General features: G+C 47.8%; 1 protein-coding gene across 1 annotated transcript; it reads right to left on the bottom strand.

Annotated features, from left to right (window-relative positions):
• Positions 1-202: 202 nt before the first annotated feature.
• On the bottom strand, positions 203-9067 carry LOC123766163 (uncharacterized protein DKFZp434B061). Its single transcript, XM_045755079.2, has 3 exons — positions 8954-9067; positions 5231-5538; positions 203-2943 (listed from the first exon to the last, which is right to left on the bottom strand). The coding sequence occupies exons 1-3, from the start codon at positions 8991-8993 to the stop codon at positions 880-882; spliced, it is 2412 nt and encodes an 803-aa protein (XP_045611035.2). The 5' UTR covers positions 8994-9067; the 3' UTR covers positions 203-879.
• Between the last annotated feature and the right edge of the window lie 4817 nt (positions 9068-13884).

Raw genomic sequence — 13884 nt, 5'->3', positions numbered from 1 at the left:
AGTATGGTCTGTAAGGGGCGCCCCCTCACGACACAGTATGGTCTGTAAGGGGCGCCCCCTCACGACACACTATGGTCTGTAGGGGCGCCCCCTCACGACACAGTATGGTCTGTAAGGGGCCCCTTCACGACAGCCTCCACTACACACTATCAAAGGAGGGTCCGCTGCCGCAAAGAACAGCAGAAAAAAAATAACAAAGCACTTTCAAAATAATGCGAGTCTATTGAAATTCACAAATACAAAAATATTATACTATAAGATGTAGATATATATTACAAATATTGTCACTTGGACTTGAACGTGTGATCTAGTTATCGTCAGGCCAGAGTGTGTGTGTGTGTGTGTGTGTGTGTGTGTGTGTATATATATATATATATATATATATATATATATATATATATATATATGTGTGTGTGTGTGTGTGTGTGTGTGTGTGTGTGTGTGTGTGTAAAACAAAGCACATGTGTGTTTGTGTGAACGTTTGCGTTTAGGCCTATGGTATTTTCAGATACTTATTTTATTTGACTTGGCAACCACAAAGCCAGAAATAAGGGTCATATCAAATAATACCGAAAAGGTCATTTTTTCGCCTCATAAATCACAGCGTTGATTGAATTCGGATGCAAATCAGTTACCAGAAAATATACAGCTCACTTATTTAATATCACATATCACAATATACATAGGGACAAATATAGGCACTCCCCAATGAGGCACTGAAGGTTCGAATAGGAGACAATCATGCCAACACCAACAGCTTGGTGTTCCAGATCGTCATTCCACGGTGGAGGGAGGTGGACACGGGCACACCCACAAAGTTCCCCCGTGTTTATTATTTTGGATTTTTTTTTGGGGGGAGGCGCCCCCAGCTGTGTCCCGTTAGAATCTGGTGGTCGGAGGCGGTAGCTGGATCTCTGAAGGTGGTAGGAGCACCACCTTGCCCTGGTTACTCGAAGTTCTCAGGAAGTTGGCCCTGTCGAATCGGTCATCGTCGAATCGGTCATCCAAATCAAATCGGTCATCATCGAAGCGGTCGTCTAAATCACGACTGTCATTATCGAATCGGTCATCGTCGAATCGGTCATCGTCGAATCGGTCATCCAAATCGAATCGGTCATCGTCGAATCGGTCATCCAAATCGAATCGGTCATCGTCGAATCGGTCATCCAAATCGAATCGGTCATCGTCGAATCGGTCATCTAAATCAAATCGGTCATCTCTGTCATCTTCCACAATGATGATAGCTCCTCCAGTGCCCAGTGACGGCCGCCTTGTGCCTCCAGTCGTGGTGGTCGTGGCGCCAAATCTTCCACTCGAAGTTCCAACACTGGCAGGAAGTGGAACCCCGAAGCTCCCTTGGAAGCCTCCTGCTGAAGAGAGACTTGGTAGAGGAATACCAAATCCGCTTTGCGTGGTTCCTTGTTGAGAAGATGTGCCAACAGCTCCAGGAATTCTTTGTGGGGCCCCAAGATGGGTGCTACCACTTTGAGACGCCCTGGAAGCTGAAGATCCCTGACCACTTTGAGACGCCCTGGAAGCTGAAGATCCCTGACCACTTTGAGACGCCCTGGAAGCTGAAGATCCCTGATGACTTTGAGACGCCCTGGAAGCTGAAGATCCCTGATGACTGCCGCTGGAACTGGCAATGTTGCTTAATAAGGGAAGAGGTACCCCAACAGGCTGTCCTACTCCCGAAGTCTGCTGACTTCGTCGACCAAAAGTAGCAGAGCCTCTGCTAGTGGTTGCTGTAGTCGTAGGTTTCGTGATGGGCACTGCAGGCTGACCAATTCCAAAGTTGTGGCTCCTCCTACTGTCGTCCTGAGATTTATGGCTTGGAGCTGCAGTCTGTGGTCGTGTGTTGCTCAAACTAACACCCTGACTAGTTTGGAAACGGTGTGTGCTTTGTACTACGTTCTGAGGGGCTTGGTTTCCTCCTAAGGATGGTAGTGGGACGCCAAATCCGGTATCTCTGGCATCGGCAACATTATCAGGGATCTGAGTGCTCTGAATGCCACTAATCAGGAGATTCACACCGTCTGGAGGCGGCCTGCTGGAACTCTGGAGAGGCGCGTCAAATCTGGCGGTTGGTGGTGGCAGAGGGCGGCGCGACACAGCTACTCTTGTTGGACCTCTTGAAGTTACTGGGGCTCTTGAAGGCGTTAGAGTTCCTTGAGGTGTTGATGCTCTTCGAGGTGCTGGTGCGCTGATAGGTGTTGGATTTCTTGTAAACGTCGGGGCTCTTGAAGGCGTAAGAGCTCTTGGAGGTGTTGGTGCTCTTGGAGGTGTTGGTGCTCCTGTAGGTGAAGTTATTGTAAACTTTGGGGCTCTTGAGGGCGTTGGAGCTCTTGGAGGTGTTGGAATTCTTGTAAACGATGGGGCTCTTAATGGAGTTTGCGTTCTTGGAGGTGGAGCTCTTGTTGATGACGGAGCTCTTGTCGGTGCTGGAGTTGGTGTTGGGGCATTCGTGGGTGTTTGGAATGACGAAAATGGGCTCCTCCCAGAAGCACTAGACTGTGCTGCAGTTGCTCTAACAGTTGCTTCCACATGGTTAACAGACGTCCCACTCCCTCCTGATGGCGTGAAAGCGGCTTCAGGAGCGCGCGTGGCACTAAACGCACCTCCACTTGATCCTTGAGAACCTAGGAAACCGCTTCTTCCAGTGACCCCCGAGTGAACTCCTGCCGAGGAAGAGGTTACTGCGGTTTGTCTTGCGACACCTCCGAAGCTGGACCCACGGGAACCGTCGCTCCCAGAGGCTGGTGAGGCATGGGGAGACGTGGTGGACACCTTGCCGATCTCTAAGTTGACGCCGAAGTGTTGAAAGGAAGTTTGACAGTCGACGTTGTACCACCAGTCACATACAAGCTGCTGCTGTTGGAAGATGGTTCCATTGGGACAGAGAAAGCTGTCCATGCGGCCGTCTGCATGACACACGTGGAACACCTGTAGGATGATATCAGTTACATATGCAATAGTGGACCAGTAGATCATACATTAACAGCTATATATCTATAAAACTTGTTATATTTCTACATACTAAGTTTTATGTATGAATGATAATTATGTTGAACTCTTATCTAATATAAGAGATAAGACTCTAATATAAGTCTCTTTAATATATATTATCAACCAGATTTGAACAGTACATATTATTTAATTATATAAAGCTCAAACGACACATTTTTAAGAAATTAGACCTATATTTATGACGCATAATTAATGACCGGGCAGATCATATCTCCCCTACATTGTCCTCCGGTGGTACAAGTCTTACCCTGACTGGCGCCAGTCTTACCCTGACTGGCGCCAGTCTTACCCTGACTGGCAGAAGTCTTACCCTGACTGGCAGAAGTCTTACCCTGACTGGCACCAGTCTTACCCTGACTGGCACCAGTCTTACCCTGACTGGCAGAAGTCTTACCCTGACTGGCACCAGTCTTACCCTGACTGGCGCCAGTCTTACCCTGACTGGCGCCAGTCTTACCCTGACTGGCGCCAGTCTTACCCTGACTGGCGCCAGTCTTACCCTGACTGGCGCCAGTCTTACCCTGACTGGCGCCAGTCTTACCCTGACTGGCGCCAGTCTTACCCTGACTGGCGCCAGTCTTACCCTGACTGGCGCCAGTCTTACCCTGACTGGCAGAAGTCTTACCCTCAGATATGTCAGCAGGGGAAGTGAGAAAGCAATTAGAGGGTACTGGATTAAACAAAAGATAAAGTCTTCATTTCCCCCAATGATAGTAAAGGCAGGTGTCGCAGTACTGATCAGACCACTGGCAGTAATCTACAATACTCCAGTACACAAAGAGAGAAGATTCCACTGGAATGGACGATAGCCATCGTGATGCCTTTATTGAAAAAAGGGGGAAGAGGCTTAAGAGCATTACCTACAGAATGAATGTCGTTCGCATGCATTTACATTAATACCCTTGACAGAATCAACAGGAAGACAGTAGAGAATCATCTGTAGAGTGTAAACTCTGTCAACATCACCGTGGCTGCAGAAAAGATCAATTCTGTTTAACGAATCTACCGGAATTGAATGGTAAGGCGACAACGACAATACAGGAAAGTGAAGGCTAAGGAGACACCGTCTTCCAGGACTGTCAGAAGACATCTGATAATGTTCCACGCGAGACATTGCTACACAAACTTGGGAATCGATCAGGTGGTTGGGATTGTGTTAAATTGAGTTAGAAACTAAAATCTAATATAAAACAGGGTTCTGGTGAGAGGAGAGACCTCAGAGTGGTGAGAGGTCATAAGTGGAGTACAATTATACAATTATTAGTACAATTATACGTACGATTAGTACAATTATACTAATGTATACATAAATATATACATATATGATAATGTATACATAAATACATCAATTTTATTCAAGTCAGTCATATCATAAACAAGTATTGCAACGACCAGGATAAACTTCAGGAATGCCTGAAGTAATGGCTACTAGACTTCAACCCAGATAAATGTAAGGTCATGAGAATTGCCGAGAAATACCACTGAAAAGTATGAAATGAAAAGGAGAGGCGTCTGTAAACCGGAAGTAGTAAAGGACCTGGAAGATCGTATAACCAGCAGCCTCCAGCATCACAAACACACAGAAATAAGATAAAAATTTAGCACACATAACACTGGTAAAGATAAAGCACTTCAGAACCTAAGGAAGAGGACCATCAAAGTACGGTACACGAGGTCCATCGTGGAGTACACCGCCCAGGCCAGGAACCCCTCGCCTCAAAAAAAACTCAAAAGCAAACTAGAAAAAACCTCTAGAAGAAAGCACTGATGGGTGAACTGCGACGAAAGGCTAAGGGAACTGAACCTCACCACACCTGAGAGTAGGGATCGTACAGCCATGATCACGACATACAGGATTCTCAGGGGATATCGATCAAGCTGGTAAAGAGGAAAAATTCAATGTAAGATAGTGAAGAACAGGGCAACGAGGATAGACATTTAAGGTGCAGACGAGTCACAGAGATGCTAGAAGAACCTTTTTTTTTGTCATAAGTAAGAGTTAGCAAATGAAATGAACTAGTTAGGATTGTAAAATTAAATTTACTAAGTCGTTTTAAAAAGAAGATATTAGGAGGAAACAGAAGGGGCGTTTACATGAGCCAATCTGCAGCTAGTAAGCCGGAGCCCAACAGTTAACACTCAACCCTAGAAAAAAATTAGCGCACGCACACACACTGGTATATTTACGTCCCCAAGCACTGACCTGGCAGGCGGTGTCGACATCGGCGTAGTAGCCATGTTGTCTATCGCGACAGTTGAAGACGGTAACTGGGACGGAGTTGAGGACGGGGAAGTCGTGCCCTGGGGTGCCTCCGGCCACGGTGCCTCCCCCCAGCAGCGCCCGGGGGAGACGAGACCTGGTGAGTCTGATGGCGCCCTCTACCACCACATCGTCGAGGGCGTCCTTCGCCACGCCGCCTCCCGAAGTCTCGTAAGCGGGGGACGTGTCCAAGCCTTCGTCAGAGAGGTCCTGGATAGTATCCCGGCCGGCTAGGACCACAGCCACCACCTCTATATTAGCCAGGGGGAGACGAGAGCATCCTTAGGAGAGAGCACACATCCTGACACCAGCGAGTCTATAGCAATATTAGTGTTGAAGCGTCTCAAAGTTACCTGCAAGACTATTACAGTGATTGTGTTCGTACCTCACGCAAGACCATAGCTAAGACCTCACGCAAGACCATAGTTCGTACCTCACGCAAGACCATAGCTAAGACCTCACGCAAGACCATAGTTCGTACCTCACGCAAGACCATAGCTAAGACCTCACGCAAGACCATAGCTAAGACCTCACGCAAGACCATAGCTAAGACCTCACGCAAGACCATAGTTCGTACCTCACGCAAGACCATAGCTAAGACCTCACGCAAGACCATAGTTCGTACCTCACGCAAGACCATAGCTAAGACCTCACGCAAGACCATAGTTCGTACCTCACGCAAGACCATAGCTAAGACCTCACGCAAGACCATAGTTCGTACCTCACGCAAGACCATAGCTAAGACCTCACGCAAGACCATAGCTAAGACCTCACGCAAGACCAACGACCACTGCCTGGTGGCGCTAGATAGACTAAGATGCCATCGTTCTCCCAAATACCCGTCGCTTTCTCCCTGAATCACCTATAGCAACCTCCGCCACCTCCAATCCTCGCATCAATTACACACTCGCACGCAAAAGAACCGTTGCTAACACCACCGGAACCCGCGTGCCTAAGAGCCAGATCTCAGTGGCAGAGTTACGCCAGCAGTGTAGACGAGCACTCTGCCTACCCCCTACTCTACACCCGCGGCATCTTGAAGACAGATGGCTATGAACGGAAGAACGGCCACCACGGGTGAGCGGACACGGTACTTTGGAGGCCACGCTGGCGAAAGTGTAGTCGACTTCGCCTTGGAGTGGGTGGGTTTTTTGTCTCCAAGACGGAGGGGGGAGAGGTGAAGATGGTACAGCAGCAGCATGCAAGATGGAGGAGGGAATAGGAGATATTGATAGGATAGGGGGCACAGGTGGTAGCAAGGGGAGGAAGAGAGGGGAGGGAGAGGACAAATGAGAAGGGAAGGAGAAGGAAGAGGAAGGGAGGGGATGGAACTATCAGGGGGAAAGCGCCAAGCCATTACGACCGTATAAGCCTGGGAAGGGACCAGGATAAGGATTTGGGAAGGGACGGGGGGAAGGAATGGTGCCCCAACCACTTGTGGACGGTCGGGGATTGAACGCCGACCAAGGGGACGGGGGGGGGGGATGAAGAGGAGAGTGAGCATGAGGGGAAACGAGCAGTCAGTCCCCTCGAGTTGTCATAACAGAAACAATAATGAACTAAACTACCCAAACCTAAGCTAACAAATCCCACGCACAGAAAACGGGAATGTCTGTAGGCCGCAATGACTAATAGTACATCATATTTTGTCCATTCGGGACTTTCACGTCAAAATGCGATGAATTATTCGAGAGGAGAGATTGAAAAGAGTGTGTGGAAGAGGGAAGGAGAGAGAGAGAGAGAGAGAGAGAGAGAGAGAGAGAGAGAGAGAGAGAGAGAGAGAGAGAGAGAGAGAGAGAGAGAGAGAGAGAGAGAGAGAGAGAGAGGAAGGAGGGAACTAATGATAACGTTGCGTCAGTACCTGTCCGGATGCCAAGCGTCTCACCGGAGCGGAAGTACTATACGTGAATTAACCCAAACAACAGAGGAAGGGAGGGAGGGCGGATGCATTTATGTACAGTACTCCACGAGTACCGAGGGAACAAGAAGTACTCGTATATACAGACAGATAAGGAACGTGTGAGAGAGAGAGAGAGAGAGAGAGAGAGAGAGAGAGAGAGAGAGAGAGAGAGAGAGAGAGAGAGAGAGAGAGAGAGAGAGAGAGAGAGAACACATTCCCACAGTATACGCCAACATCTACATCATTACACACTGTATGATGAGCACTTCCAAAGGTCATTCAGGTTTAGGTAAGTAACTGGATGGGTGACTTCCACCACCGCGGGGGGGGGGGGGGGGGGTGGGGGGGGTGGGGGTGGCTTCCTACATTCTCATCAATTATTACAATTGATGAGAGGATTAGAGAGGAAATTGAGCGCGCTCTTCCTGCGCAGAGTGATTGCAATAGAGCAAATGATAGGTAAGCGCCTCTCTCTTGGCCACTGATACGTCAGCATATATATATATATATATATATATATATATATATATATATATATATATATATATATATATAATTCCACCCATCCTCATGAAATGACAGCATTAGTAGCAGCTATGTATTGGAAAGTACCAAATATGTAGTGATGAACCACCAGAAAGTTCACGTTTTGTACTTTGAAATACAAAAGTACACGTTCTGTACTTTTTAATTTTATAGCCCGTGGGAAGATAAAGCTAAAAAAAAAAAACTTAAAACATTCACAGGCGTTGTATAACACATTAATGTACACCATTCGGCCTAATACAGCCTGTACTAGGTCTAAGTCTCCTAGGACAGGTCAGGGGCGGTTCCTAGGACAGGTCAGGGGCGGTTCCTAGGACAGGTCAGGGGCGGTTCCTAGGACAGGTCAGGGGCGGTTCCTAGGACAGGTCAGGGGCGGGTTCCTAGGACAGGTCAGGGGCGGTTCCTAGGACAGGTCAGGGGCGGTTCCTAGGACAGGTCAGGGGCGGGTTCCTAGGACAGGTCAGGGGCGGTTCCTAGGACAGGTCAGGGGCGGTTCCTAGGACAGGTCAGGGGCGGTTCCTAGGACAAGTCAGGGGCGGTTCCTAGGACAGGTCAGGGGCGGTTCCTAGGACAGGTCAGGGGCGGTTCCTAGGACAGGTCAGGGGCGGGTTCCTAGGACAGGTCAGGGGCGGTTCCTAGGACAGGTCAGGGGCGGTTCCTAGGACAGGTCAGGGGGGGGTTCCTAGGACAGGTCAGGGGCGGTTCCTAGGACAGGTCAGGGGCGGTTCTATATTAATGTTGAGGTTAGAAAAGTTCCCCAATTTGGCCACATTCATCAATACAAAACGTCTACTTTTGGTGGTTCATCAGAACATCTTGGCACTTCCCAGCGCAGTAAGTGTTTACGGTAAGTTAATGTCATTTCAACAGGATGGCTGAATTATATACAGATATATGTATATATATCATATATCTGTATATCTGTATATCACATATGCATATATACAATATATATATTTATACTATATATATATATATATATATATATATATATATATATATATATATATATATATATATATATATTTCTGAAAAATATATATTTGAATGGTGTAGGAAGCATATTAGAATGTAAGGGGTGAAATATGCTAGTTATATCACTGTAGTTATATCATCACTCGACACTTCAGAGACGTCACGGGTCATTCACTCAAGTGCACACACTGAAGTAATCCTGAGGTGACGTCCAGACGCCCTCTAAGGAGAGAGGAGTGCCTCACCTAGCAATATTAACAGCCCACAGCGGCCAGAGTCCCTCATCTTGGAGACTGATCTGGGTCTTAAGCCTCCACCACGACTGCCACTATGCAACCCAAAGTGTGAAAGGAATGGACTGACTGGGAAAAAGACGTTGCCTTTCTTATATATAGGCGGCGTTACCGAAGACCCGGCTGGCTGCCAGACACCGCCAGATGCCACGCTTGCCTTGATATTTTCAAGAGTATATATATGCCATTGTTTCGTCTTTCAGGGTTGCTGAGGGTTTTTTTTCCGCAAATGTTCTTGGTGTCGTTCTAGATTTGAAGCTAAGCAAAAAAATTAATACAATGACAGATGCATGCAAATGCATCAGAGTTGAATGGGAGGATAGCGAGGGAGGGAGAGAGAGAGATATCGTGCACTGGCTTACACACTCACTCACCTAACCTGACACACGGAGTCTGCACGAAGTCTTGACCAATCACGCCCCATCCCCCCAGTACCCACCAGTACCCACAAGTACTCCCCGGTACTCTTTTCCCACCACAGATACGTATTGTGCAATATATCCTTCAGCAGGTATACCTAAGCTAGGCTTATATATTCCCAACAGAACTCAGACTTGTTATGTGTACAAATATCAACTGTACTGGGAGATAGGGGCGGAGGCCAGGAAGCTGGCTGGATAATGTTGTGATATATCTAGGGTATATTTCCTTGAGGGGCCTGATCTATGCACCACCTGCTGCTGCTGCTGCTGCTGCTGCTGCTGCTGCTGCTGCTCTCCTGGGACGGCCGCTGGGAGACTTACCTCTTCAGGGTCAGTCCACGCTACATCTCAGCTCACGTGTTAAACTCATTTGCTATCGCGGGCCTGATTGTGTATGGATTTCCATGATAAGGAAAACCTCCTCCCTCCTCATGTCAAAGGAGACATGACACATAATTGCCCGGTATTGCTGCTAATCCTGACACTTGCACATCTCTTCCAATGGCACGCAGACACTACATCAACGTTAGCATCTAAGGACTCGGCTACAGCAACCATGAGAATCGAATTCAGATGTGAAAATTATGTTAAGAACGAAACTGAGAGTTGTTCATGTTCATTACAGTAAAGAGGTGTTCAGAGACGTGTGTACTTGCAAAGATGAACATCATGTTAAGAACAACATCGTAACTTGTTTGCAACATTTATGACCAACACTGAGAGTCAACAGGCTCAAAACTGTTAGAAATGATTCTTGAGGTATTTTAAGTTAATCTAACACGAAACCCGTTCCTTGTTAATAACTCTTGCAGCAGTGCTTCTGAGTGTGTGTGTGTGTGTGTGTGTGTGTGTGTGTGTGTGTGTGTGTGTGTGTGTGTGTGTGTGTGTGTGTGTGTGTGTACTCACCTAGTTCTCACCTAGTTGTGCTTGCGGGGGTTGAGCTCTGGCTCTTTGGTCCCGTCTCTCAACCGTCGTGTGTGTGTGTGTGTGTGTGTGTGTGTGTGTGTGTGTGTGTGTGTGTGTGTGTGTGTGTGTGTACTCACCTAATTGTACTCACCTAATTGTGCTTGCGGGGGTTGAGCTCTGGCTCTTTGGTCCCGCCTCTCAACCGTCAATCAACTGGTGTACAGATTCCTGAGCCTATTGGGCTCTATCATGTGTGTGTGTGTATGTGTGTGTGTGTGTGTGTACTCACCTAGTTCTCACCTAGTTGTGCTTGCGGGGGTTGAGCTCTGGCTCTTTGGTCCCGTCTCTCAACCGTCGTGTGTGTGTGTGTGTGTGTGTGTGTGTGTGTGTGTGTGTGTGTGTGTGTGTGTGTGTGTGTGTGTGTGTGTGTGTGTGAGCATAAAACTCAGGTATGTATTGCACAACTTGCAAGGATGAAAAGTGTTGAGCATTTCCCTGCCAGTTGAATAAAAAAAACTGCTTTCATCAAAGCAAGAATCACCCATATTTACGTTGTAATCGACAACACTTTTATATGTTCTTATATTAACATAAAACAGAACACGAAAGAATAGGTATAACTTGGTGAAGTTTAGATTGAGGAAAGACCTGGATAAATACTGGTTTGGAAACAGGATTGTTGATTTATGGAACAACTTACCGGATAACATGACAGGCGTGGCCTCGCTGGAGTGTTTCAAGCGTAGGTTAGACATACTTGTTGACGAGTTGGTGATGATATTAAAAAAAAAGGTGACTGCCTCGTATGGACCAATGGGCCTTGAGGTTATCTTGAGATGATTTCGGGGCTTTAGTGTCCCCGCGGCCCGGTCCTCGGCCAGGCCTCCACCCCTAGGAAGCAGCCCGTGACAGCTGACTAACACCCAGGTACCTATTTTACTGCTAGGTAACAGGGGCATAGGGTGAAAGAAACTCTGCCCATTGTTTCTCGCCGGCGCCTGGGATCGAACCCAGGACCACAGGATCACAAGTCCAGCGTGCTGTCCGCTCGGCCGACCGGCTCCCTTGTGCAAATTCTTCAATTCTCACGCTCTTGTGAATAATACAGTGGATATTGCGGAACTCTTAGTTGGCGTCTACAGGCAGTAGCATTTCCTTTTATTTAGAAACCACACAAACTTTTATGTACCTATAATTTACGATGCTCCAGTGTAGCCACACTTACAGATTGTGTACAGTAAACGCCCAATTTAATAAGCGGTCCTACTAAACGTATTCATTGCAACACAGAGACCTTTGTAGTGTAAACAAGGTGTTTTTTTATTGTTGGTGGTGAGGTCACCTTTGAGGTTACTATATTCTGGACACTCCTACGGGTCCCTATGCACCGGACACCAACTCCTGAAGCCCACATATTGACCTGGTTACATGTACACCCACTCACACTAGGCTAGCAACTTACCCAACCTCAAACTAGCCGCCCACTCATCTCACACTAACAAACACGCCGATGACACACTCTTGAATGCCTAATATATTACAAAATGTTCTACAGCGAGGACCGACCCGCTCGGGGGATACGTCCGGCTCTGTAAACATTACCTAAATACCAACAACCTTGAAGTTATACTTGACTTTTGCCACAGATTGACTTTGTAATGTATCAGTATCTTGACTGTCTGACTCTCATTATCTCCCGTTCGTCAACCCTTCCTATTACCTCCACTCCTCCAGGCATGGGTGCCACGCTCCCCAGGCATGGGTGCCACGCTCCCCAGGCATGGGTGCCACGCTCCCCAGGCATGGGTGCCACGCTCCGCAGGCATGGGTGCCACGCTCCCCAGGCATGGGTGCCACGCTCCGCAGGCATGGGTGCCACGCTCCCCAGGCATGGGTGCCACGCTCCGCAGGCATGGGTGCCACGCTCCCCAGGCATGGGTGCCACGCTCCCCAGGCATGGGTGCCACGCTCCCCAGGCATGGGTGCCATCTCCCTCCTGACCATGGCATGGGGAACAGTGCACTCCCCCCCCCCCCCACCTCTGGCATGGGAGCCATGACTACCCAGAAGTGAGAGCCAGTTAGGGAGACTGCAGGGACTGGGGGGGGGGAGAAAGGGCCTCGTTGCGGGTAGTTTTTATGACCCCAGCCGTCTATATAGCATTGTTATGCGCCTATAGTTAGGGCAGTGGTCTGTATTTAGGGTTGTTGGGTCAATGACAAGGGGTGCTGGTCAGGGGTGCCCCAAGTTCTCGTTACTCCATTGGTTAACACGGTTCAAGTGAACATTGTTGAATGTTCTGCTGTTCAAGGCTGAGAGAGAGAGAGAGACTTGAGCCCGTAAGGTCTGTTTGTTCTAGCGGGTCCTTGATCTTGTTACACTGTTCATCATCATCTTCACCCATAAGTGTGTGGATAAGGTCAGTGAGGCATAATACGCTCTTGATGAACCAAGTAGTTGTTTCACTTTCCTCCAGAAGGCGCCTCGTGGGGCTCTTTGGTATTGGTTCACTTGCTTAGCCACGTTTCCCAGAGACGTTTCTGTGAAACATTGTGAGCTCAATAGTTTCTTTTCTTAGGGGGTTTGTGAAGTGAAAAGGTAAGGGAGGGATACCATGACTGCTAGTGACGAAGGCTGGCTTGTCGGTACTCATTCATTTTACCCCAGATTTCTCGGTTGGGGTTCATACTGGATGAAAGACGATCTCATACATGGCCGCCTAGTTGCTTCTAGGATGCGGTTGTGCATAGAGGTGATGGCTTGGTGACTTGGTTGCTGGTCAATAGCCGTTCGTTAGGAGGTTGTGGTAGGCTTGGATTCCTGGCCCATTGTTTACATTCTGAGTCTTGGAGGGGCTGTGAATCTATGGGAGAGGGAGTGGGGGCAGCCTGGAGTTATTATTACAGGGCTGTGGTGTGAACCTGCAGTCATTCCCAGGGGCGGGGGAGAGGGCTTGTGGGAGCGTGTTAGCGTGGTGCAGAGGAGTCAAGAGAGCACAGCCTAGGTCAGGTGGGCGAGGAGAGAGACAACAGTGAAAGGTACAGTGTTTACACAGGTGAGGAGCAACACAGCACAGAGGGGGTACACTCACACACACGTGTGGTACAATGTGGCAAGGACACCCACAACACATACCGATACGCTACTGTACCATGGCTGTGATGGTACATGATATGGTACACGAAACTCAAGTCACACTGGATTTTCTTCACTCAGCCGTTCACAGTAATTCATTAATCATTATATATCATTTTTACAAATGAATAATCAGCATTAAAGGTTTAGACAACCCACAAATCTGAAAATATAGGAAGTGAAGACGTTTCGGTCCGTCTCAGACTATTATGGTGTATTGAGTGCTACACAAGGTCAATATATATATATATATATATATATATATATATATATATATATATATATATATATATATATATTTATTGATACTGATTACTCAAAAGGTGTGCAGACGCCACCACTGACGTGGTCATGGACTCCCAACAAAGGATTTAGACAGCAACAAAAAAATCCTGCCCAAGGTAGAAGCAAAATCTACAG

This window comes from Procambarus clarkii, chromosome 9, assembly GCF_040958095.1.
Source record: "Procambarus clarkii isolate CNS0578487 chromosome 9, FALCON_Pclarkii_2.0, whole genome shotgun sequence".
Taxonomy (NCBI): Eukaryota; Metazoa; Arthropoda; class Malacostraca; order Decapoda; family Cambaridae; genus Procambarus; species Procambarus clarkii.
Note: the sequence above shows the minus strand (reverse complement) of the source record. Positions and strands in the feature narration are given on the sequence as shown.

Excerpts from the sequence above, each read along its gene's own strand:
- LOC123766163 (XM_045755079.2), bottom strand. The coding sequence starts at position 8,993 with ATGAGGGACTCTGGCCGCTGTGGGCTGTTAATATTGCTAG. Across the intron at positions 5,539-8,953 it reads TGGGCTGTTAATATTGCTAG|AGGTGGTGGCTGTGGTCCTA; the intron begins GTGAGGCACTCC and ends TGGCTAATATAG. Across the intron at positions 2,944-5,230 it reads ATGTCGACACCGCCTGCCAG|GTGTTCCACGTGTGTCATGC; the intron begins GTCAGTGCTTGG and ends ATCATCCTACAG.